At 45.2% G+C, this 26,085-nt stretch overlaps 1 protein-coding gene across 1 annotated transcript; it reads right to left on the bottom strand.

Annotated features, from left to right (window-relative positions):
• Positions 1–1,519: 1,519 nt before the first annotated feature.
• ZNF654 (zinc finger protein 654) lies at positions 1,520–25,850 on the bottom strand. Its single transcript, XM_075263552.1, has 9 exons — positions 25,673–25,850; positions 17,162–17,307; positions 15,869–15,950; positions 14,881–15,016; positions 14,528–14,730; positions 12,452–12,591; positions 11,156–11,297; positions 7,758–9,972; positions 1,520–1,766 (listed from the first exon to the last, which is right to left on the bottom strand). The coding sequence occupies exons 1-9, from the start codon at positions 25,802–25,804 to the stop codon at positions 1,756–1,758; spliced, it is 3,207 nt and encodes a 1,068-aa protein (XP_075119653.1). The 5' UTR covers positions 25,805–25,850; the 3' UTR covers positions 1,520–1,755.
• Positions 25,851–26,085: the final 235 nt, after the last annotated feature.

Raw genomic sequence — 26,085 nt, 5'->3', positions numbered from 1 at the left:
ACATGTAAAAAAAAAAATGCTCCAAAATAGACGTGTACATTTTTTACACGTGTAAAAATTACACTCCATTTTACTCCGTGTGAATGCACCCTTAGACTTTAATCCTTAGGATCGGTGATTAATACCAGATTTGTTTGGGTGCTGGATAATGGACCCCGCTGATCTGATTACAAAGGATCACAAAGCTCTGAAAAAAGGCGCAATATCTTGTGTATTGGCAGTGTCTGGTCACTTTAGTACAATGGTAGTGCAGCACCATTCACCGCCATTATACAACACGTTATCCAGAGCACTGTGCCCCCTCTGATCATCTGGGGTGTTTCAGGGGTCAGACCTCAGCAATCTAACATTGATGACCTAAAGAATAAAGTCCTGAAAAACCCTTTTAAGGATTCAACATCAAAATCAGCCTGAAAGAAGCTCTGTGTGAACATACCTTTAATGTGCAGTACTGTAATCTGCGGTTTCCGGTCTCTGGGATGTTAGGTTGTGGCACTTCTCCCCCTTATTCCAAAGTCTCTTTTGCATTGTATTATTGGAGATTCATGGTAAATATGGTTTTTATTTAATTTTTTTTTTTACAATTTTTTTTGTATTTAAACAAACACTCACCAGCTCTATATTAAAGGGATTCTACCACTAAAACAGTTTTGTGTGCGTTAGATGTTGGAATAGCCTTTAGAAAGACTATTTGTCTCTTACCTTTAGACGTGGTCTCCGCCGCGCCATTCCTTAGAATTACCGGTATGCTAATGAGTTCTCCGCAGCAATGAGGGCGGGCCCCAGTACTCAAGCGGCGATGGGGGCATCCGTACTGCTGCCCAAGAATCCGCTCCAGCGATGCCTTCTTCTTCAGCTGCATCCTCCCCTTTTCTGTCGTCTTCCTTCTTCGTCATCTGCGACGCCTGCACAGTCGGCTCTGCCAGCGAGACACTAGTAGAGCCGACTGGCAGCCATATTTTCGAGGCCGGAAGGCAAGACTGCGCAGGCGTCAGAGCTGACGAAGAAGGAAGACAACAGAGAAGGGAAGGATGCAGCTGAAGAAGAAGGCGTCGCTGGAGAGAGTTCTCGGGCAGCAGTGTGGACGCCCCCATTGCTGTTTGAGCGCTGGGGCCCGCCCTCATTGCTGCGGAGAACTCATTAGCATACCGGTAAAAAACGGTATTTCTAAGTAACAGTGCGGCGGAGACCACGTCTAAAGGTAAGAGACGAATAGGCTTTCTAAAGGCTATTTCGATGTCTAAAGCACACAAAACTGTTTTAGTGGTAGAATCCCTTTAAAGACATCTGTTCACTCTCTTAAGTGAAACATAACTAGGGATTCTCTATAAAATCCCATATAGAAATCACCGATATGGTTACGGCTGTATCCTCCAGTCAGGGGTCACCTATCCAATCCCACATGTAAATTTATTAAAATATGGATTTCTTGACTACAAGAGGCTATGATGGCACGATCACGTCTGGGTGAATAAATGTAACAAAGGCCGTAGTGATAAATATAAAATATTTTATTCGATTCAATCTTCAAGGCAGTACACACTTCAAAATTACATGGCACATTTTTTTTTTTTTTTTGTTGCTAAAATGTGAAAGTGAACATTTTTTTTTCTTCAACTTGAAATATACACGTCTAGCACTCCACAAGAAATCAGAGTAAAAAAAACGGGAAAGCTGGTATAGTCCTATTGTTTAAGGCCAAATTTCAACCAAGGGGGAGATAAAAGATGATTTTGTGTCGTCTTGTGCAAGTTTTCACCAGGCACCTATGGAAAAAAATAAAAAAAAAGATATGAGAATTGTGATTTTTTTTTATTTTATAAAAACACATTTGCTATAGGTTACATTTTCTTATTTTTACTAGTGCTAGGTTAGGGTCAGTTCACACCAGCGTTGCGGGACTCTGCAGAGAGAAGTCCTTTCCTCTCTGCTTATTTCAGGCCAAAATCTGGTGGGCCCCATTATAGTCTACGGGGTTAGCCGAGGAGTAAAAGGTCTACTGTACAGGACTTTTTTTTATCCCCAGTTTTTTGGAAGAGTCTGCGTTTGCAGTTTTTAAAAAAAAAATAAAAAAAAATTCCAGAATATTCCAATATACCAGCAAGGACCCATTCAGATTGTGGTTTTGAAATCCATTTAGCAGCTTTTTTTTTTAAATTTTATTCTTGATAACAGATGCAATGCATTCATTATACACGGACTATAATGTAAACCCAGATCCTTGGCAGGGGAATTTATTTTGGAAAAAGACAAGTGTATAGACTTTTTTTTTACCCATTGCTCAATCGTTATCCCAACATAGTGGAAGCACAGGTAATTCATTTATCTTCTAAACCCCTGACCTTAGCTGAAGAATCTGTCCTTCAAAAGGGGCTTTCGTTTGTTCCAACTAATAAATTGAATCTTTTTTTGTTGGACTAAGGACATTCACTTGTTCATCCGCAAATTGCGGTGGCACAAATACGTCAAATTGTGTGCCGATATGGGGATCTCTTCAGACATGTTGTCCGATGTGCGGTTATTGTACGGGTTGTCTGAGGATTCACCAGAGATCTCCGGGATCGGCCCTTTCACTACTCTCAAAAACAAAAGTACAGCCACTCCGCCTGTTGGAGATGTATCTTGTCTGGATATATTTATGGACCTCATGTTACAGGATTTGCAAAATATCTCTAACCATCCTGCACGCCTTAATTGTACACGTGAACAACTGGCCGCTCTGTCCACCCTCGAGACGGATCGGTCTCGTGTTGTGAAGTATTGTGCTCCCTTCCTTCATACGTGAGGGACTCAATGGACCTCCTTAAGAGGCTGGAGGATTTGCATGTGGATAACAACTGTTTATTAGCGTCTATAGACATTGAGACACTTTATTCGTCGATCCCTCACAACCACGGTCATAGTAAATTTGTACTTAAGCTCTTGGAATTCTCCCGCACTTTGTTTGTAACCGGCGAGTCTTCCACCAGCTGCGCAATGGGCCGCCCATGTGCCCCGGCTTACGCCAACTTGTTCCTGGGCTGGTGGGAGCACTCGCTGGGTACTGGTGAGGGAGAATTGGACTCTATGGAGCGGGTCCAAGTTTGGGCCCGCTACATAGATGACATCATGGTCATATGGGAGGGGTCTAGACCTGATTTTGAACAATTCGTATCCTCTTTAAACACCATAACTATCGGTTTCTTAATTTACCTTTGAGGTTGAATCTGGTTCCCTCCCATTTCTTGATCTTGAAATTTCCATGACAGGGGGTGGTGAATTACACACACCGGTTTATCGCAAACCTACTGCTACCAACTCTTTATTGCATTGGGAAAGTCACCACCCCCGTCCCTGAAAAAGGGCATCCCAAAGGGGCAGTACTTAAGGCTCCGACGGAATTGTACAACCACAGCTGAATTCAGGAGACAAGCCGAGGATCTACGATCTAGATTTTGTGCGAGAGGGTACCCGGATTATGTTTTGCGCAGAGCTTTCCAACATGCATTATAATGTAATCGCAGCCAGTTGTTGGTCCCTAAAAAACCTCATCCCCAGGGATCCCCAGGACAATGTCATTCGTTTGGTAGCCACGTGTGATGGTTTAGCAGGTGAAGTCCGCACCATCATAGCGAAGCATTGGGGTATACTGACTATGGACCCAGACATCTGCCCGATTGTTGGTTTGTCACCACAAATTACATACCGTGGGGGCAGAAATATCACAGACGGGATTGTATCCATTCATTTTACTGAGCCCTCGGGCAATCAGTGCTGGCTCCCATCTCTTGTGATTGGGAGTCACCGCTGTAGTGGACCATCAATGATGACTGGGAATCAGTTTGTTTCCAATGTCACCGAACAAACCTAGTCAATGCGATCCTTTATCAATGCATTTTTCAGATTATTTTTATTACTATACATCATTTGTGTATATATCCATTTATTTATTGATGTATATGTCATAATTGGGATAATGATTAAGTAATGAGAGAGGGGGTTTCAGGATCCTGTTGTCAACTTGAAATCCCTCATATACTTTTGGTTTTTATACATACAAATATGAGTCTTCTGTTTTGTTTTATTATCTTTGGATTAGATCTGACGAAGGGGTGCGCTCTGTCGCCTGAAACGAGTTATCTCATCGAATAAAGCTTCTTTCTGTTCCACGTTCCTTCTTGCTCACTGTCACCAGTGTATATGTACCAGTTTCGATACCGACTCCAGTTGGGCAGCCAGACTGATTGTGACCCTCACCCAACCATTGTGTTGCTATATCATACAACTTATCCCAGGAACTTAGGAGCGGTCTGTTGTTTCCAGCTCAAATTGGAGGTTCGGGTTGGCATACCGCATTGTTCACTGAAGATCCTCAAGGAGAGCGCAGTTATCTGTGTTTTTTCCTCCCACCGGTTCTGGTAGCGATATATATACACATACATAACCCATAACAATATGGGGTTCCTAACTGGAAAACTGCAAATGGTGTCTCCCAGCACGAGTACAGACTCCGAAGTTGCTCTTAATAAAACTTAGCTTTTATTATTTTTTTAGCATACAGCTGGTTAAAATTACATTAGTGGCGGTGGGGTCGGGAGACCAAAGCCCTCTGATATGTTATTTGGGTTTTTCTCTTGTACTATGCGTTTAGCCCTTTTGAAACTCCACTGTGGGTAGCCACGGGAAGACAATCTTTTACAAGTTTCCTCTGCTTGCTTTTCAAAATCATCATCAGAAGAACAGATTCTTTTTAATCTGGTGAGCTCTCGCACCGGTATTGACTTTATTGTGTGTTCAGGGTGCGAACTACTCGCATGAAGAATGGTGTTCCCTGCTTGTTCTTTACGATACATTTTTATTGTTACATACCCATGTGTATTGTCCCCTGTTAAAAGCACATCCAAAAACGGAGTGGTATCCACATTATAGGATGATGTAAATTGCAAATTAAAGGAATCATCATTAATGTAGTCGTGGAAGGTTTTAGTTTTTTCTTCACCTCCCGCCCATACTATGATGATGTCATCAATGTAACGTCCGTAGTATATAATGTTATTGACAAAAGGATTACTGGAACAATTCTTCCCAGTATGACATAAGATTAGCCAGGGTGGGGGAGAATTTGGCCCCCATAGGGACCCCACGTTTGTATGTAAAACTCCCCATCAAATGCAAAATTAAATTTAATTAAATAATCAACCACTATAATAATATATTCATTTAGTTCTTCTGTATATTTAGAATGCTTGTATAAATGGGATACCAAAGGCTCAATGGCTACTTTGTGCGGAATCGCGGAATCTAATGATTTAACATCACGTTAACCAACCATATTCAGGTGTCCATTCAAAATTCTCAAATATTCTGAGGAGGTCCTTGGTATCCTTTATATATCCAGGGGTCCTTGTTACCAATGGTTGTAATAATGTATCGATCCATGATCCGATACGCTCATTAATAGATCCAATTCCAGATATTATAGGTCTTAAAGGGGGAGGGGACAGGCCCTTATGGATCTTTGGTAATCCATGAAATAATGGCACGATAGGATGGTGAACAGAAAGATATTTCATTTCTCTTTCTGATATTAACCCCTCATTGACCCCTTCCGTCAGGATCTTATGTAAAAAGACAGAAATAACATGGGTCGGATCTGATGTCAGTTTTCTATACATCTCAAAGTTATTGAGAATAGTGAGAACGCTTTCTTTGTAGTCACATTTATTTAGAATGACGACTTTACCTCCCTTGTCCGCCATCTTTATAACTATTTGGGGGTCATTGTGTAGCTCATGTAGTGTATGGCGTTCCTTAACAGTGAGCTTATATGTATGTTTGGTGGACAATCGCTGCTGTTCTAATTTCATAAGCGCTGGGGCTCTCGATGCTAAAGGATAAAAATCAGGGTTCGAAATATTAACCCTACATTTGGTTATAGGTCTGTCTTGGGTATGAGTATCCTCAAGTGAGTATAAATTAGCCAAAGTTTGGCTGTTCTTCTGATGATGATGATTTTGAAAAGCAAGCAGAGGTAACTTGTAAAAGATTGTCTTCCCGTGGCTTCCCACAGTGGCGTTTGAAAAGGGCTAAACGTATAGTACAAGAGAAAAACCCAAACAACATGTCAGAGGGCTTTGGTCTCCCGACCCCACCGCCACTAATGTAATTTTAACCAGCTGTATGCTGAAAAATAATAAAAGCTAAGTTTTATTAAGAACAACTTCGGAGTCTGTACTCGTGCTGGGAGACACCATTTGCACTTTTCCATTGAGGACAAGTTCTCTACGGGGATAACATCCTTTGCATCAGCGACTCCTGGGCGACGCTCACCGTTTCAAGACTAGGGGCATGTAAGTGTTATTTGTCTCATTTTGGATTGCAAGCACTGCATTCATATTTTTTTGGGCTGTCTGTCCTTGTTTTGTATTGGGGTTCCTAACCACTGATTCCATTTATTCAATTGTCCCCATACCTTTATACTACAAATTCAATGTGACAATAGAAGATGACAGCCAGGACAATGATCTTTTATCAGATTTACAGATCAATTTACAATCACTACGGGTCCGAGTCTCCAGTGTAAACGATGCGGCAGTGACCATGTGTGACAACCACTCCATTCATTTCTACAGGACTATATTCGCTGTATACAGAGATCCCCAAATAGGATCCCAGGAGGTATAGATGAGAATACAGGGAATCTCTCACTATAGGGCACAATCTAATCTTGTGTAGAAAATAGGGACTAAGTGACAGGCTTCTTAAAATAAGATTTAATAATATTTTATTTAAGTTATATTTATTTTTGTTCATTTTGAGAGGCCTGTGGGTTAGTTCCCATTTTCTATACCAAATACAGAGATCCATCAGTCCCACAGAAGTGACTCAGATTCAGTTCTTACGATTGCTGAGAGTCCAAGGCGATTTATATATTCACATGAAGGGTGAAGGTCAAAAATGGACAAAAAACAAAACAAAACAAAAACATAACCCCTGACTTTTGTCCATTTTTCATGACCGTTACTCTCCACAATCATGTGAATACTGTCTTATTGAACAGATCTCCAGAATTTACCACTCACCTCATGTCCTCCGATATCGGCAGCATTACCCCTCGTTCACATCCGCTTTAGGATCCTCCAAACGGAATATCAAATGCAATTGCAGGCGCTGTGCAGTAAAAGCACACGGACCCCATAGACTATAATGGGGTCCGTGTGCTTGCTGCAAGATCTCCGCACAAATCATGCAGACAGGAAAGTATGTCTGCATGTTCTGTGTGGAGATCTGGCGGCAAGCACACGGACCCCATTATAGTCTATGAGGTCTGTGTGCTTTTACTGCACAGCGCTTGCCAGTGCGTTTGGTATTCTGTTCGGGAAGGGGGGGAATCCTCATGCGGACTCTCCCGGACGGAATACCAACGCAGATGTGAACCAGGCCTTATATACATCTAGAAAGCTTTGCCAGTATGCACCCCAATGCCAGAGATCACAGAGCTTTCTAGCGGTATATAATGCCGCATGTCAGAGGATATAACAGGTAGTCTTAAAAAAGGGGTTGGCTCAAAAAGGTTTTCTTTGTCCCCACCAGGGAATCAATCATCAATTTTGCAATTAATCCAATAACCCATTTATATATGGACTGAGCACCCAAAAGAAACCCACACTGACACACGAATGCCAGACAAGTGACACACAGGGCACTCAGAACTGCAACCACCATATTAACGTACACTTACATTAGTTGTACATTTCTCATGGCGCCATCTTACTTACTTTCATCATCTGAGTCAAACCCGAAATACAGCTGACACTTCTTTTGTGCTAGGTGCTGCTCCAGTGCTTCGGAGCTACAGTAATTGGTTAGGCACTTCCCACACCTCCATTTCTCCACTGGAGCTTTAGACATGGTATAGTTCTCAGAAGTGTGTTCCTGCTCATTTTTCCTGCGTTTTGGCATACTAATGTACTGTTCGGCTAGGTAACTGGGCGGCAATGGTCGACTAAACGGCCGCCCTCCCACCGCACCGTACGTGGTGGAGGGTGCGGTCACGTACGGTTTAGCGAGACTCTGTGCATTTACAGGTGCAGTGCTTATTGGCGGGGTCTCTGGTGCAGGTTCAGAGCTAGGGGGATGGTTTGCATCAGTCTCTGTATTGTCCTCTACCGCCGCTGAGGTTTCTACCACAACACTTGGCTCCTGAGCAGTATGTCCATTAAGATTTTGCTCCTCACAAGCAGCCTGGGCGGCCTCAGGAATCGGATCTGGCTCAGGTAAGAATACTTCACCGTTCATTTTTTTCTCAGTCTGTTTATAGGTCTTTGGTTCTGCTATATCCTTTCGAGACTTCCAAATGGGAATGGGCAGGTCTAGAGTCTCCTCTTCCCTGGCAGGCTTTATTTTTTTGATAACCGGTGGAGACTCATCTTGTTGAGGGTCTAAGTTTCTGTCGTCCTCTTGTGGGACATATTCATCTTCTACGGATTCCACATCCGGTAAAGAAGTGTTATTGTCTAATGGATTTTGTTCATAGTGCTGAGCTTCGTGCTCGTGAAGGGAAGAAATTTGATCGAAAATTTCGGGACAGTTTGCAAAACCGCACTGAACCTGAAGGGTCTCGTGGATTTGCTGATGTTCGGCCAGTTGACTCGCAAACTTGAACCTCATATTGCAATTTAACTGCTGGCAGAAGTAGACATTGGGATAGGCGTGCAACTTTAGATGGTCGATGAAATGCTGGCAATTCACAAACTTCCTCTGGCAGAAGCGACACTTGCCTTTGTTCCACGCCATGATGTGCTGCTGTACCTTTACGTCAGACGGGTGCGCCTTCCGGGCGTGCTTGTTCAAAGCCCTTACCTTCTGGAAAACCCGCTGGCAGCCCTGTGCGGGGCAATGATAACTAACCTGCCGATTTACCACCGGGTCTTCTCTACAAAACAAAGAGCCGTTTAGTTTAATGTACTGACTCGTATCTCCACCATCGTCATCATCGTCGTCTTCTACGTCTTGCATTTCGCCTAAGGCAGCCGTGTCGTCTGAATTGCTTACGTCCGTGGAGAAAGAAGTCTGCGTGGCTGTGGAATAATTTAAGTTTGCTCCGTTATGGTCGGCCGAGTGATTTTCACCAGGAGGGGTGCTCTCGTTGTCTGGGGGGCCCTGGTTAGAATTACCAGTCTCTGAAGATGAATCGTCTGAAGAATTCACCTCATTTGTATCCGAAAACGCGTCGGGAGAATTTCTCTCTCGATGCCTTTGCATTTTCTTTAGGTGGTGTTTTAGATGCCTAAGCATGGTCACTTTATTCCTGAACTTCCGGGCACACAGAACACATGTAAACCAGCCTTTTTTATGATGGGTCTGTGCGTGTCTGAGTATGTGACCTCCCAAAAATTCTCTATTACACAAAGTACATTGATGCCTGGGTGTATTCGTATCCATCTTAGAGGGAGGGAGCACTATATGGTTTTTCTTGGGTTCTGATGGGACCCTTAGCCTGCCGCTGCTCTCCTTGTGCTTCAACTCGCCATTGTGTAACTGCGTCACCGAGGTGTCCGAGGGCAAACTTTGCGGTTCCGCAACGTTATCCAGTGCATCGGAGTTGGACACAACCTGCGCAGCTTCATCTCCCAGCAGAGCCATACAGTTTGTTTGGATCATAGAAAAATTCCAAAATTCCGGATCAAATAACAATCCCCGTTTTAATATTGGAAGCAGTTCAAAGCGCACCCGATTCTCCACATAGCTGGTGAATTCGTTGTAATCCTCGTCGGAGTATCGATAAAGCCTCTCGACAACCTTGTACGATTCTATGGTCCGCTCCAGGAAGAAGACTGACAGTGCACAGACCCTGCAAATCTCCAGGTCAGTCGGTAAGAGATAAGCTATAGTTTTATAAATAAAAGATTTGGTTTCGGGGTCATCTTGTAGATCCAGCTGCAGTGCACAGCCACAAAGCTCCACCGAAAGCTGCACGGCACCTTCACCAATCTGAAAGGAGAAAGTCAGAATTAGCTTCAGTAGTTTAGACATCTCTTCTGTAACCAAAGCCATCACTAAGTTCTGTAACTAGAAGGTTCTGAAGGTCTGGAGACAACTTTCTGGGATTACCCATCATGAGATGGGTCCTGTAAGGTGACCCCTTTTTATAGGCCATCAGTTGAACCACGATGTTATTTTTCACTATTTTCCTAATTCCTGATAGATTTCAGCTGGAGTCAGGACTTTCCACGGCAAGCGAGGTGCACACTCTTTCTTCATGTGTTCAATGCTTTGTCCCTGTGTCATTTCTTATTACTACACATAGCTGGGCATTGTACGGCTCGCAGGCCACATCTGGCTCTCTATCTCTGACCGGCTAGCGTAGGGTAAAGGTAGATGCTAAATCCTAGTGGCGACATGGCCATGTTTGTCAGACTCTTTAGTGGATGGAGCTATTCTGAGTACAACAGGACAGTGCAGTGTTACACAGAGCAAGCTACCGGGAATGGACACTGATGGAAAGTAAGGAGGAGAAGAAAAGAGACAGTATGTGTGAGCAAGAAGGGGGACTGGGGGCAGTTAAACTGAAGGCAGATGAAGGTGGGCATTAAAATGGGAACAGGTGTGTGTGTGTGTGTGTGGGGGAACAAACTGAGGACAGATCGAGGAGAGGACATTAAAATGGGAGGGCAGACGGAGGGTGACATTAAACTGTGGCAACTGGAGGGGGACATGTCTGCGTCTAGTTGCCCCCATTTTAATGTGTCCCCCACCCCCCTCCTCCAGCTGCCACAGTTTAAAGAGCTTGTCCAATCACAAGAATCCTATCTATACTGCTAGTTTATGTGGATTTAAGACTTTTCCTAAATACATTGCTTTATCGAAACTGCTTTGTTTGGCCGCTATCTTAATTTATTCACTTAATTGTTTACACTGCGTTTCTATAACCACGCCCCGTGCTGAGCTTATCTGCTCATTCCCCGAGTGACATAGCTGCCAAGTGACATCTCTGACTCAAATCCAGCTCTGCTACATCAGTTTCCACATCAGCGTCATACTGTGGACCATAGCAGAGTAAGTGAAACCCGCCCACCAATGTGCGAGAAATCCAGGAAGTGAAGAGAGTACAGAGCCTTCAGGCTGCAGAACAAGAGTTATGGGAATACCCCTTTAAAGCGCAAAACACATTTACCTCTGTTCTGATGGTTTTCATGAAGGGGAATATGACCTTCACATTTGCAGCAATCCTCAGCATGTTGTAGCATTGCTCCACAAATTCCTGCTTGGAGGGGTTCAGTTTCAACTGAAGTTTACTCCAAATAAAGATCAACTCCCTGCAAACAGAAGACAGGAATGAACTATACCAGTAGATATATACTCGATGTGGTCTATCAATAATACCTCCATTATAGCGCTATTATCAACAGAGCATCCCCCCCTCACCCCGTTACAAACCTAGCACTATATACGTACCTGCACTGCACATATATGCTTACAATACGTGATATGTATGAACTCTGTAAACCTTTTTTTAAGGTTCACTTTGGGTCAGACTTACAATGATTGTTTTTTTTTTACGTGTGTGTGTTTTATATGTTTTTCTTTTCTCGTCTTGACTTTAAAAAAACTTGTGCAGTTTCTGGTAGGAAAAGCAGTACTGGGAAAAGGAAGATCAAAGACATTGAGAAAATTATGGGGATTCATTTTTGCTTTTATGTCTCCCTGTAACATAAGCCTTCACTTATTGAGAAGATGAGAGATCACACAATGAAGCGTCTGTCATAAACCGCTTAAAGGGAATCTGTCAAGTGACTGCAGAAATCAGGATATGTTAGAGGAGAGAAGCTGAGCTCAGCGATATATAGCTTTATATGATAGAGAAGCTGAGCTCTGTGATATATAGGATTATATGATAAAGGAAGAGATGCTGCGATATATATAAATTGATTGAAGCATTTTCCTAAATGTATTACTTTAGAAATTCTGCTTTGTTTGCCTGCTATGTGAATTTATTCCTCCCTTTGTTTACACAGCGTTGCTATAACCATGGACCTATAGGACAAGTGAGGTCACTCACTCACTGCTCTTGCTGGCTTCAGGTAATTGCAGTTTGCTGATCAAGCCTGGTCTGTTATCTCTCTATGTAAACACACAGATAACACTGAGTCCATTCTGTACAAGAACCTACATATTATCTGACCTGCAGAAGAGTTGTGTGTCCTGTTCAGCAGCAGGGAGAGAAATACAGGAAGGGAAATGCAGACACTGCAGAGATGGCAAAAACCCCCGTTAATACATGGACATGTGTATAGGCCTATTAAAAAATAATGGCTAAGTGTGCTGTTAACATGGCTAGCACACTGACAGAGCACATGTTCACATGCATGGAGCCAAAGCCCGAAAACCCAATATCCGTACACACCTGCGCACATATGGAAATGTTTAGTGGGAGAAGCGGATGGAGAGAGGAGGCTCTTTGGACACTTACCAAATACAATACATTTTTCCAGTTTGCAGCTGTGTGATAAGAAAAGCTTCGCTCAGTTGTAGTGCCAGCGCGGTTTTACCTTCTTTCTCAATATCGCAGATAATTTTAACTCCGTCACTGCAATCTATTCTTAGTACATGCTGTAAGAGAGAACAAACAGATCAGAAACATGCAACATATAAAAACAGGCACAATATCAGTCTCTACAGATTATATAAAAGGACATTATATGGATAATACTGTATATCTGTAACAAACGTGCTACTATATAGATTAATACAGCAAAACCTTCAGTACTGAGGTCTGCCAGGATCACGGCATTATCACAGATCAGATACTGTTCTTATCGGATACTTTTTCTTTCCTAGAAGGATATGAAAATCTTTTCTCACACAGACACAGCACCAATATGGGGTGTGTGGGATTGAAGTTCAACTGTAGTCATTTTAAAAGGAGCTGTAATGCCAGACACAACCTGTGAACATGTGTAGTGCCATTTCTTATCCTTGTATAAGCCCCTAAGCTAATTTTTTCTTGGCTATACCTTATTACTCCCCCCTCGTCACCTTTTCTCTACTGTTGCTGAGATTTTCCACATGGCTTGCATTACTGACAGACGCTCCTCATTTTCTGACACATTAACAACGTTTTAGCAAAAAAAAAAAAGAATCCGTCTAAGGGTGCATTCACACGGAGTAAAATGGAGTGTAATTTGGAGCGTTTACGTAAACGCTCCAAATTACACTCCATTTTACTCTGTGTGAATGCACCCTAAGGGAGCATTCACACAGAGTAAAGTGGCGCGCTATTTGGCGCGTTTGCGCCGCGTGTTTGACGGTGCGTGTTTGCGGTCGCGTTAACGCCACATTTACGCCGCTTTGCGCGGCGTAAACGCGACCGCAAACACGCACCGTCAAACACGCGGCGCAAACGCGCCAAATAGCGTGCCACTTTACTCTGTGTGAATGCTCCCTTAGGGTGCATTCACACAGAGTAAAATGGAGTGTAATTTGGAGCGTTTACGCGCCACTTTACTCTGTGTGAATGCTCCCTAAGACTGACTAGCTCTCTGTGGCACCCCTTGTGGCATTTCTGGGTATTGCTGAAGTATTACGCTTGCATTGATATTACACCATTTCTTTCTAATGGATTCAATATCTCTGTATACGAGTTTTCAACCATGGCTAGGATTGGGCGAATATTACCTGAACCAAAAATGCAATTAATAGGGCATTTTACCTTAATACTAAATGGCGATTTAGGCAGAGTCCCTTTCAAAAACTAGAATCCTTTTAGAGTATGTGTTGGTCGAACCTCGTGAGATTCATCCAACAGTTTCGTTCGGATCCAATTGTCTGAATCGGAACCGCCATTAATATACTCTTGTGTTTCTGCGTCATGACGCCACATGACCGCTGAAGCCCAATCACAGTCCTCAGTGGTTCCTGACATCACTCAGACGTAACACTATGTCTTGATATTACTCACCACTAGAGATGACCAGCCGTTCCGAACAGCACGCTCCCATAGAAATGAATGGAAGCCCCTGGCACATACACTTTGCCGGCGGCCGGTCGCCGGGCCAGGTGCTTCCATTCATTTCTATGGGAGCGTGCTGTTCGGAACGGCTGATCCGAACAGTGTTCGCTCATCTCTACCCACCACCACCCACTCTTGAAAGTACTGTCCATAGTGTTGTACTGTCAGAGGGAGTGTTCCTTACTGCGCAGCCATGACGCTAAGCTGAGAACAACGCTCCCCCAGTACTAGTTCATGGATGAGTACAGTCAGGGGAAGGTGTTCCTCACAGCCGGGTGGTAAGAAACGCCCCCTCAGACAATACAGGGCTATGGACAGTACTGTCAGTAGTGGCGTTCCTCACAGCCCAGCTAGACTGTTAGAAATGCCCTTCTGACAGTGGAGAGATATTGGTAACGGCACCGATATCTCTTGCCCAGGGGCACATAACGGGAAAGCCGACTGCGTGGAATTCAGTGCACTGTCAGCTTTCTAGCGGTATATAAAACCGTGTTTGCCCGAGGATATGAAAGGTCCTCTAATACATAAAGCACAAACCTCAGGAAGCAGCCTGTCCGTCAGTCGGGTCATATGCAGACATGTAAAGTAGGCCTGATGATAATACAGATTTTTACTGACTTCGGGGTGACTTAGGCAGGTTGTTATTAGAGCCACTGCTTCAGAAATACGTTCACAGGCAATGAGGTACCGCACCCGAAACTCAAAGAACAGCTGGTTCTCCGACCTCAAGTATTTGTCCACTGGGAAAGAAGAAGAAAGAAATTACTGCAGGCAGATTATAGATGGGTGGAAAGATCAGGTCACAGAATGTCTGGGAATGGGAATCTCATACACACACTTTGTTGTTACCAATTTTCCCCGATAGCCAATTCATAAAGTATAAAACTCACCAATATCTTGTGGTTCAGACTTTCCCTTAAGAATAGCTTGTAATACTGGATCTTCCCAAGGGCCTCCATCTTTAATAACACATGTGACTAGCCGTAAGTCTGTGTTGTCATATCGGATTAGGAGGTCGTGGCATTCCTGAAAAATAAAAAAAAGTTATAAATCATATAATTTTGTATTCATTTATGTGGGGGCCCCAAAGTATAGTTTATATGTATCAGACATTATATTACATTATATATAATGCCGTTCTGAATAGTTGAAGTTCAACCCCCGATACTAAGGATTGTGTTCATGTTGATTAGGTTATTACATTATTCGTCAGGACAGCACCATACACAGTATACAGAGTGCTGTGCTCATAGTAAATACTGTATACAGAAAAGTACACATGGCTGCCCTAATATACAGGCATTTAGCGTCTACTGACGAAAAACCGTTCCCTCGCCACACTGTGCTGTTGTCGCACAACCTACACAAAGAAGGAGAGAACACAGAAGCTCCTTGCAGATGTTGCCTTTGGTTGTATTCGAACCTAGAACTTCTACATAACGGTTAATAGAACCTGTTCGTGTGCACTGTATAACGTCATTCATCGAGTATTACTGTAACTTTTATACTAAGTATTATGCTTACTAGAGATGAGTGAGTACTGTTCGGATCAGCCGATCCGAACAGCACGCTCCATAGAAATGAATGGATGCACCTGGTACTTCCACTTTGACGGCGGCCGGCCGCTTAACCCCCCGCTTGCCGGCTACGTCCATTCATTTCTATGCGAGCATGCTGTTCGGATCGGCTGATCCGAACAGTACTCGCTCATCTCTAATGCTTACCTGATACTATGTACAAAATTGCGGTGCGCTCCAAGGGATAACCACTGAGCCACAGCCATTAACTGAGCGGACATTTCTGGTTATTCTGAGACTAGCGGCCCAGCCCCAAGCTGCCCATCACCAAAGACCACCTACTGCAAATAACAATCCTTACCTGGACTGAGCCTAGGATGTCTTTCAAAGGAGCCTCATAAAATTCATCTTTCCCAAAAAACAGCAGCAACTCAAAGAGACTCCTGAAATACAACAAATGTGTATGAAGACCAAAATGTAAAAAAATAAATAAAAAATCTGAAAAGAGCCGCAGAATGCCACGGACACCAAGTGATGTTACTAATGGAATGCTGTTGTATCCGCTAGGGCAGGGCTGTCAAACGTTCTTGCCGAGATCTGATTCAGCCTTATGGGCCTTTGAGCATTTCTGTGGCTGTAATAATGTAGCAATGTCAGTTATGTGTAGTTACATTTATAGTCCATAGAGGGCAACTATGAGGCTGAAGCCCCATACATAAGTAACTGTGGGAGGGGGTATGTGGAGTGTGAGTGAGAAGAGGGAGCTCTATTACTGTAATAGTGCACTTATAGCACCGCTCCACAGGTAATAGCCCCCCCGCTCCCTCTGTAACACTGTATAACCAGATTACACTTACAGTGCAGGGGTGCAGCAGACGGGATCTTCTCTTCCATTTTACTCCCAGAATATTGACCCCTAGTCTATAGCACAGCTGGAAGGAAAATGGATACGCACAGGCTGTGTGCCAGAGGAGATCCATCCACCGCATCACTGCTCTCTAGGTACAATCATTGAACAAGTCGGTGCACAAGTGGAGGGGCCCCCTAACAATGCAGGGAGGCAGGGGGTGCTGAGAGAGATTGTTCGTATGCCCACAGGCCACAAGAAAATGGCCGCTTACTTACTGTGCAAGTAGCCATTTTTCTTGTGGCCATGGGCATGCGCAGTCGGCTCTGCCCGAGGCCTACAAGTTTGACCGCCTGCGCCGGAAGAAGACGCGTGAAGAGGACGTTCCTGAATAAGATGGAGGCGGCGCTGGAGAGCTCTTTTGCAGCATTGGGGACGCCCCCAGTGCTGTTTGAGCACTGGGGCCTGCCCCCAGTGCTGCGAGAGAACTCATTTGCATAAACAGCGGCGCGGAGAAGACATCTAAGGGTAGGAGAAGAATAGCCTTTCTTAAGGCTATTCCTACGTGTCAACCAGAAAAAAAAAGTGTTTTAATGGTAGAATCCCATTATCATTACAGGTTTACCAGTGTAACACCCGAACTAATATAGTCCATGGGCAGTCCAGATCCGGTTAATTATGTAGCCTAGAAAACCCCTTTAAGGGGTCATGTACTTGTCCCAGCAACGCAGCAAAATAGCGGCGACCTCCGACTCCAAAATCTGTGCCAAGAACATTTCTAAAATGTAAGATTAAATAAGTACTTACAAAGCGAGTCTGCTCAGAACATACTGTACATGTTCACATTCGGATGAGAATGACACGCTGGCGGAGGTGAAGCAGCAGAGGGCAGTCTGGAGGACTTGGAGCTGCGGCAGGGGGACTTGCCAGCGTGCGGTATATTCTTCAACAACCTGAAGATACAAAGAAGAAAACGTAAACTAACAACAGCTCAAGGAGACACGACAAATCTGAAAAGAAAAATGGGGAAAAAAAAATTATAATTCTTGCTGCTATTTATTCCCCCGTTGATATGATAAAATTATAAATATGCTTCAAACTATAAAAAATACACTTTGTATCTACAGTCACCTACATAATAATGGGAGAGGCGAGTACATCACACGGTCACTTTCATTTCTATGAAGTTTGCAAAGCAGAATACGCAGAAGCTTCAGCTGCTGTGAAACTACAACTCCCAGCATGCCCCATTCACTTCCATGGGAGGTCCAAGAACAGCAGGACAAGTATGCATGCTGGGAGTTGTAGTTTTACAACAGCTGGAGAGCCGAAGGTTGCCGACCCCTGCTGTAGCTGAAAAACAAAGGTAACAAAAAAAAAAAAAAATCTGCTACTGACTCCCATAGAAGTGAATGGGAGACTGACTTTGCCTCAAAAGTCTGCTGGCAGAAAAACTCTGTGTGAACGTACCCTTAGCAGCTCACACGGCAGAAAAAGATGAGGAAATCCTCTTCATTTTCTGGCGGCTGGCGATTGCGGAACATCAGCGTTCCGTCACAGATTACTGCCTCTGATGAGGCCAAGATGAATGAACAGGTCTTATCATTGGGGAGTCTCGGGACAGGACACTCACAGCAAGATTGGGCAGGGGTTGATATTTTCAGCGCCCTGATATTTTTTTTCTGTCTCCCATTGAAAACAACAGGAGTCAGAATCTGGAGATAATCTAATCTAATCTAATCTGGGGGCGGAATCCACCACCAAATTTTTATGTATACATATGATGTTCACATACATACAAGTGACAGACCATCGAAACCAACATGCCTGTCACTACATCATAAGGGCAGGTTTAGTGTGAGATGGAGAGCAGAGCGGGCACAGAGCCAGGACCCCCCGTATCGCCGTCACATGATGCTAGGGGGTCCCGGCCTCTGTGAGCCTTCACGCTCTTGTACTGAGAACACGTTCACGGGAACTCCGAGCATCACAGATTACTGCAAAGCAGCTCCTGGCCCTGGCTTAGTGCTCAGTCTGAAAAACACGACAGGCCTAAGATGGTCTCAGCGGGGACATTGGGGTCCAGAGTTCAGATGTCATCAGTCCGCCACGATCAGCTGACTGGTCTGCAATGCCCTAAAGCAATGTAAGGGAAGTAAATAACGTGTGGCTTATTTTGGCACCGGAGGAAAAAAAGCTTCCTACTTAGGAAGCTATTTTTTTTGGAGTTTTTTTTTGTAAAAACAACTTAAAAAAAAAAAAAAGAGCCAGGCTGTTTTCCCCTCCTGTAAAGTGAATGGGCGAAATCCGCTGCCAAAATCAGCCTCTTTGCCCCCGTGTGAACTAGCCCTAAATTCTATTTTTGAAGGGTTTTTTTTCTTTTTTTTTTTTTTTTAAATGTAGATTACAAGCCCCATATAGGGATCCCAATATACATTTTCCCTATCAGTATGTCTTTGTAGAATGGAAGGAAATCCACAAACATGGGGAGAACAAAAACTCATTGCATATGTTGTTCCTGGCAGGATTCGAACCCAGGACTCCAGCGCTGCAAGGCCTCACTGCTAACCACTGAGCCACCGTGTTGCCCGATTGAAGGGTTTTCTTTTACGGTCAGCAGTAACCAATTGGTGGGGAACCAACACCAGGACCCCCCACCGATCCGGCCACATCCTGGAAGTCTCTCTCAGATAATACTCCAGTAATAGGTGCCGAGCTACAGCCGTGTCCACTGCTCATGTGCGGCCCCAGGATGTGGCTGGATTAGGCAATCGGTCTTGGGTTAGGGGGTCAGACCCAAAATACTGATAATCCACCCTGAGCACAAGCAGTGCCGCATCTCCAATGAGGCGACCTGAAGCGACTGCTTCAGGCGGCGCTATGCCAGGGCCTCAGGGAGGGCGGCATTTTTGATTACCCAAGCCAGTCCAGGACTAGCTGTCCTGGTGGCTTAGCACCGAGCGGTGGATTGGGGAAGCCACTGGAGCAGCGCTGCTCCAGCAGCCTCCTCTCACGCTCAGGCAGAGAGCAGGTCGTCTCCGTGCCTGCTCTCTGCCGGCGAACGGCGCTAAGCCCCGCCCCCTGTACTTTGCCACGCCCCATCCGCACCACCCCCTCCTCCGGCGGGGGGGCGCGACTTTCTGTAGTTCGCCTCGGGCGGCGAAAGGGGCAGGTTCGCCCCTGAGCACAAGGCGATAACATGAAAAACACCTTCTCTAACTCCTCGGATAACAACTCTACATAGAGCCAGGATTAATAATCTATCGTTTCATGTACACAGCCCTAACGCAGAGCTACAGAGATAGCAAAGTTATCCTAAACTTCTGCAACTGGTTATAAACTGCTACAGGGGACGGAACGGTCCAAGTGCAAATGTGAAGTGCGCCTAAGGGGAAACCAGCTGGTGACACCAACCTAAAGGCAGGGCTGGGCTCTGATGGCAGACTCCCTTTAAAGGGATTGTCCAACTCATCTGCTTTGCTGCTCCATAGGATAGGTCATCTATATGATCAATGGAGATCCGACCCCCAAAACCCATGAGGGGCCCATGTGAACACTGAGTCAGTACTGAGATCACATGAGGCCATACAGGGTCATTATAACCTTCTCACTGACGAGGCTGTAATGATATCACATGGCCACTAGGCGGCGTGCAATGTAAACAATGAATCGGTCATGGCGCTTGTACGAGCACTGAGGACCCTTCAGCAGACAGGTAAGTGTCCTGGGTGATGGACCCATCTCATCTGTTGCCTTATCTTGAGGATAGGTGATACAATGGACATGCCCTTTAACTACTGCCTATATGTTAGTGGGATAGAAGGGAGCGGACGACAGAGGATCCTTTATACTGTGACCATGGAGAGCTGGAGACACCCAGGAGACCATGTGACCATGGAGAGCTGGAGACACCCAGGAGACCATGTGACCATGGAGAGCTGGAGACACCCAGGGGTGGGAGGACATTGGCATGAACTGAACTATAGAAGAATTACTGCAACAATGTTTTCGGTTTGCTATAGAAGCCACTCCTGCTGTATCACATAGGGAAAGGGCGATCCTATAGCTGTATACACATAGATTATACACATATATACGGCATGCTGGGAAGGGTTAAGAAGAAGGCAATAAAAACTGCTGAACACTTGTAGAGCCGCACAAGGAGGAGTCAGAAGAAGGTCATGTGATGAGAATTCACCAATTCAGGAAGGGAATGTAGAACACCATGAACATGCTGGTGCTCCATTCACCCCCAAAGCTGCAGTGCGCAGCACAATCCTGCCAAGGTAAGCAAGAAATACATCATGGCGACTTGTGTGCACCAGCCCAATACAACGTGAATAAGGGAGATCTGATCACTACCAGGACCGGGGATCCCTCTAAGTGGGGCAACCTGGGAAATTGGATGCGCCCAGCAGCAGCTCTACTTGTCTTACATGACCAGAGCTCGGGGCCGTCGCTCTCATGATCAGTGAGGGCCCAATGGGCAGCAATAAGTGTAAATCCCCTTTAAGGGCTCCTTCATCCTTTGAATGGATTTTAAAAATCTCATTTGTACAAAGTATATGATGGCGAGTTATTACTGAGACGAGGATTCTAGGAGGAAGGGTAAAAAGAGTTATCAGTCCGTCAGAATCACAGGAGAGCGCCCCCTACATGTCACAGCACTGATACACAGAGGAGCTGAAAGAAGCCGCCTGCGGTCACATGGTGTGTCACATGACCCCTCAGCAAGGAAAAAGGGTAGGGGAAAAAAAAAAGATTACCAGGAAGAGCGGGTAAGTTGCTGATATGGCATGCAGAGTACAGGGCGCGCGGGTACATTGTATGTAATATCAGCAGAGTACAGGGCGCTCAGGTAAGGGGCTGATATTACATACAGAGTACAGGGCACTCAGGTAAGGGGCTTATATTACATACAGAGTACAGGGCACTCAGGTACATTGCTGCTATTACATACAGAGTACAGGGCACTCAGGTAAGGGGCTTATATTATATACAGAGTACAGGGCACTCAGGTAAGGGGCTTATATTACATACAGAGTACAGGGCACTCAGGTAAGGGGCTTATATTACATACAGAGTACAGGGCACTCAGGTAAGGGGCTTATATTACATACAGAGTACAGGGCACTCAGGATAAGGGCTTATAGTACATACAGAGTACAGGCCACTCAGGTAAGGGGCTTATATTACATACAGAGTACAGGGCACTCAGGGAAGGGGCTTATATTACATAGAGTACAGGGCACACAGGTACATTGCTGCTATTACATACAGAGTACAGGGCACTCAGGTAAGGGGCTTATATTACATGCAGAGTACAGGGCACTCAGGATAAGGGCTTATAGTACATACAGCGTACAGGGCACTCAGGGAAGGGGCTTATATTACATACAGAGTACAGGGCACTCAGGGAAGGGGCTTATATTACATACAGAGTACAGGGCACTCAGGGAAGGGGCTTATATTACATACAGAGTACAGGGCACTCAGGTTAGGGGCTTATATTACATGCAGGGTACAGGGCACTCAGGTTAGGGGCTTATATTACATACAGGGTACAGGGCACTCAGGTAAGGGGCTTATATTACATACAGAGTACAGGGCACTCAGGTAAGGGGCTTATATTACATACAGAGTACAGGGCACACAGGTACATTGCTGCTATTACATACAGAGTACAGGGCACTCAGGGAAGGGGCTTATATTACATAGAGTACAGGGCACTCAGGTAAGGGGCTTATATTACATACAGAGTACAGGGCGCACAGGTTAAGGGCTTATATTATATACAGAGTACAGGACCCAGGTTAGGGGCTGATCTTACATACAGAGTACAGGGCACTCAGGGAAGGGGCTTATATTACATACAGAGTACAGGGCACTCAGGTAAGGGGCTTATATTACATACAGAGTACAGGGCACACAGGTACATTGCTGCTATTACATACAGAGTACAGGGCACTCAGGTAAGGGGCTTATATTACATGCAGAGTACAGGGCACTCAGGATAAGGGCTTATAGTACATACAGCGTACAGGGCACTCAGGGAAGGGGCTTATATTACATACAGAGTACAGGGCACTCAGGGAAGGGGCTTATATTACATACAGAGTACAGGGCACTCAGGTTAGGGGCTTATATTACATACAGGGTACAGGGCACTCAGGTAAGGGGCTTATATTACATACAGAGTACAGGGCACTCAGGTAAGGGGCTTATATTACATACAGAGTACAGGGCACACAGGTACATTGCTGCTATTACATACAGAGTACAGGGCACTCAGGTAAGGGACTTATATTACATGCAGAGTACAGGGCACTCAGGATAAGGGCTTATAGTACATACAGCGTACAGGGCACTCAGGTAAGGGGCTTATATTACATACAGAGTACAGGGCACTCAGGGAAGGGGCTTATATTACATACAGAGTACAGGGCACTCAGGTTAGGGGCTTATATTACATACAGGGTACAGGGCACTCAGGTAAGGGGCTTATATTACATACAGAGTACAGGGCACTCAGGTAAGGGGCTTATATTACATACAGTACAGGGCGCACAGGTTAAGGGCTTATATTATATACAGAGTACAGGACCCAGGTTAGGGGCTGATATTACATGCAGAGTACAGGGAACTCAGGATAAGGGCTTATAGTACATACAGCGTACAGGGCACTCAGGTAAGGGGCTTATATTACATACAGAGTACAGGGCACTCAGGGAAGGGGCTTATATTACATACAGAGTACAGGGCACTCAGGAAAGGGGCTTATATTACATACAGAGTACAGGGCACTCAGGGAAGGGGCTTATATTACATACAGAGTACAGGGCACTCAGGTTAGGGGCTTATATTACATACAGTACAGGGCGCACAGGTTAAGGGCTTATATTATATACAGAGTACAGGACCCAGGTTAGGGGCTGATATTACATACAGAGTACAGGGCGCACAGGTTAAGGGCTTATATTATATACAGAGTACAGGACCCAGGTTAGGGGCTGATCTTACATACAGAGTACAGGGCACTCAGGGAAGGGGCTTATATTACATACAGAGTACAGGGCACTCAGGTAAGGGGCTTATATTACATACAGAGTACAGGGCACTCAGGTAAGGGGCTTATATTACATACAGAGTACAGGACACTCAGGTAAGGGGCTTATATTACATACAGAGTACAGGGCGCTCAGGTAAGGGGCTTATATTACATACAGAGTACAGGGCACTCAGGTTAGGGGCTTATATTACATACAGGGCACTCAGGTAAGGGGCTTATATTACATACAGAGTACAGGGCACTCAGGTAAGGGGCTTATATTACATACAGAGTACAGGGCACACAGGTACATTGCTGCTATTACATACAGAGTACAGGGCACTCAGGTAAGGGGCTTATATTACATGCAGAGTACAGGGCACTCAGGTAAGGGGCTTATATTACATGCAGAGTACAGGGCACTCAGGATAAGGGCTTATAGTACATACAGCGTACAGGGCACTCAGGTAAGGGGCTTATATTACATACAGAGTACAGGGCACTCAGGGAAGGGGCTTATATTACATACAGAGTACAGGGCACTCAGGTTAGGGGCTTATATTACATACAGGGTACAGGGCACTCAGGTAAGGGGCTTATATTACATACAGAGTACAGGGCACTCAGGTAAGGGGCTTATATTACATAAAGTACAGGGCGCACAGGTTAAGGGCTTATATTATATACAGAGTACAGGACCCAGGTTAGGGGCTGATATTACATGCAGAGTACAGGGAACTCAGGATAAGGGCTTATAGTACATACAGCGTACAGGGCACTCAGGTAAGGGGCTTATATTACATACAGAGTACAGGGCACTCAGGGAAGGGGCTTATATTACATACAGAGTACAGGGCACTCAGGAAAGGGGCTTATATTACATACAGAGTACAGGGCACTCAGGTTAGGGGCTTATATTACATACAGTACAGGGCGCACAGGTTAAGGGCTTATATTATATACAGAGTACAGGACCCAGGTTAGGGGCTGATATTACATACAGAGTACAGGGCGCACAGGTTAAGGGCTTATATTATATACAGAGTACAGGACCCAGGTTAGGGGCTGATCTTACATACAGAGTACAGGGCACTCAGGTAAGGGGCTTATATTACATACAGAGTACAGGGCGCTCAGGTAAGGGGCTTATATTACATACAGAGTACAGGGCGCTCAGGTTAAGGGCTTATATTATATACAGAGTACAGGATCCAGGTTAGGGGCTGATATTACATACAGAGTATAGGGCACTCCGGTAAGGGGCTTATATTACATACAGAGTACAGGGCACTCAGGGAAGGGGCTTATATTACATACAGAGTACAGGGCACTCAGGTAAGGGGCTTATATTACATACAGGGTACAGGGCACTCAGGGAAGGGGCTTATATTACATACAGAGTACAGGGCGCTCAGGGAAAGGGCTTATATTACATACAGAGTACAGGGCGCTCAGGTAAGGGGCTTATATTATATACAGAGTACAGGACTCAGGTAAGGGGCTTATATTACATACAGAGTACAGGGCACTCAGGTAAGGGGCTTATATTACATACAGAGTACAGGACCCAGGTTAGGGGCTTATATTACATACAGAGTACAGGACCCAGGTTAGGGGCTGATCTTACATACAGAGTACAGGGCACTCAGGGAAGGGGCTTATATTACATACAGAGTACAGGGCACTCAGGTAAGGGGCTTATATTACATACAGAGTACAGGGCGCTCAGGTTAAGGGCTTATATTATATACAGAGTACAGGACCCAGGTTAGGGGCTGATATTACATACAGAGTATAGGGCACTCCGGTAAGGGGCTTATATTACATACAGAGTACAGGGCGCTCAGGTAAGGGGCTTATATTACATACAGAGTACAGGGCGCTCAGGTAAGGGGCTTATATTACATACAGAGTACAGGGCGCTCAGGTAAGGGGCTTATATTACATACAGAGTACAGGGCACTCAGGTAGGGGCTTATATTACATACAGGGTACAGGGCACTCAGGTTAGGGGCTGATATTACATACAGAGTATAGGGCACTCCGGTAAGGGGCTTATATTACATACAGAGTACAGGGCACTCAGGTTAGGGGCTTATATTACATACAGGTTACAGGGCACTCAGGTTAGTGGCGGGTATAACAGCGAGTACAGGACTGTCAGTTACACCCCAGCAGTGACGTAGACAAGAGCTGTATACTGTGCTATAGTTGCCGGTATAGGAGGCCACACACTGCCCACCTCCTCCCCTCACTCCGCGCCCCCTCACCTCACAGAAGCGGCGGCAGTATTCCCTCTCTATAAGCTCCGCCGCTCCTAGCCCCTTCAGTTCCTCCTCGGCTATGGCTTCCAGCTCCTCCACCAGCCTCTCCGATTCCTGATCACTCTCGTCTTCCGCCATGCTGCTGTCCCCGACCTGCGCGTACTGCTACCGCCGGGCAACCGCCCCCTCCTCTTCCTGCTCCGCCCACGCTGCCGTGTTATTGAACGGATAGAACGTCAATCAATCCAAATAGGCGGGATTAGTCATCTGTACTCGGCGCTGATTGGATGGCATCTATATCCGTCAACACTCTTGTCTCCGGAAGAGATGACGTAGCAGGGGGCCTGTGCTGATTGGCTGAGCCGGCTCGTTGTCAGTAATAGGCTTTAGTATGGCCTGTCATAAAGTATGAGTGGGCG

This window comes from Leptodactylus fuscus, chromosome 2, assembly GCF_031893055.1.
Source record: "Leptodactylus fuscus isolate aLepFus1 chromosome 2, aLepFus1.hap2, whole genome shotgun sequence".
NCBI lineage: Eukaryota > Metazoa > Chordata > Amphibia > Anura > Leptodactylidae > Leptodactylus > Leptodactylus fuscus.
This window is presented reverse-complemented; position numbering and strand designations above follow the sequence as displayed.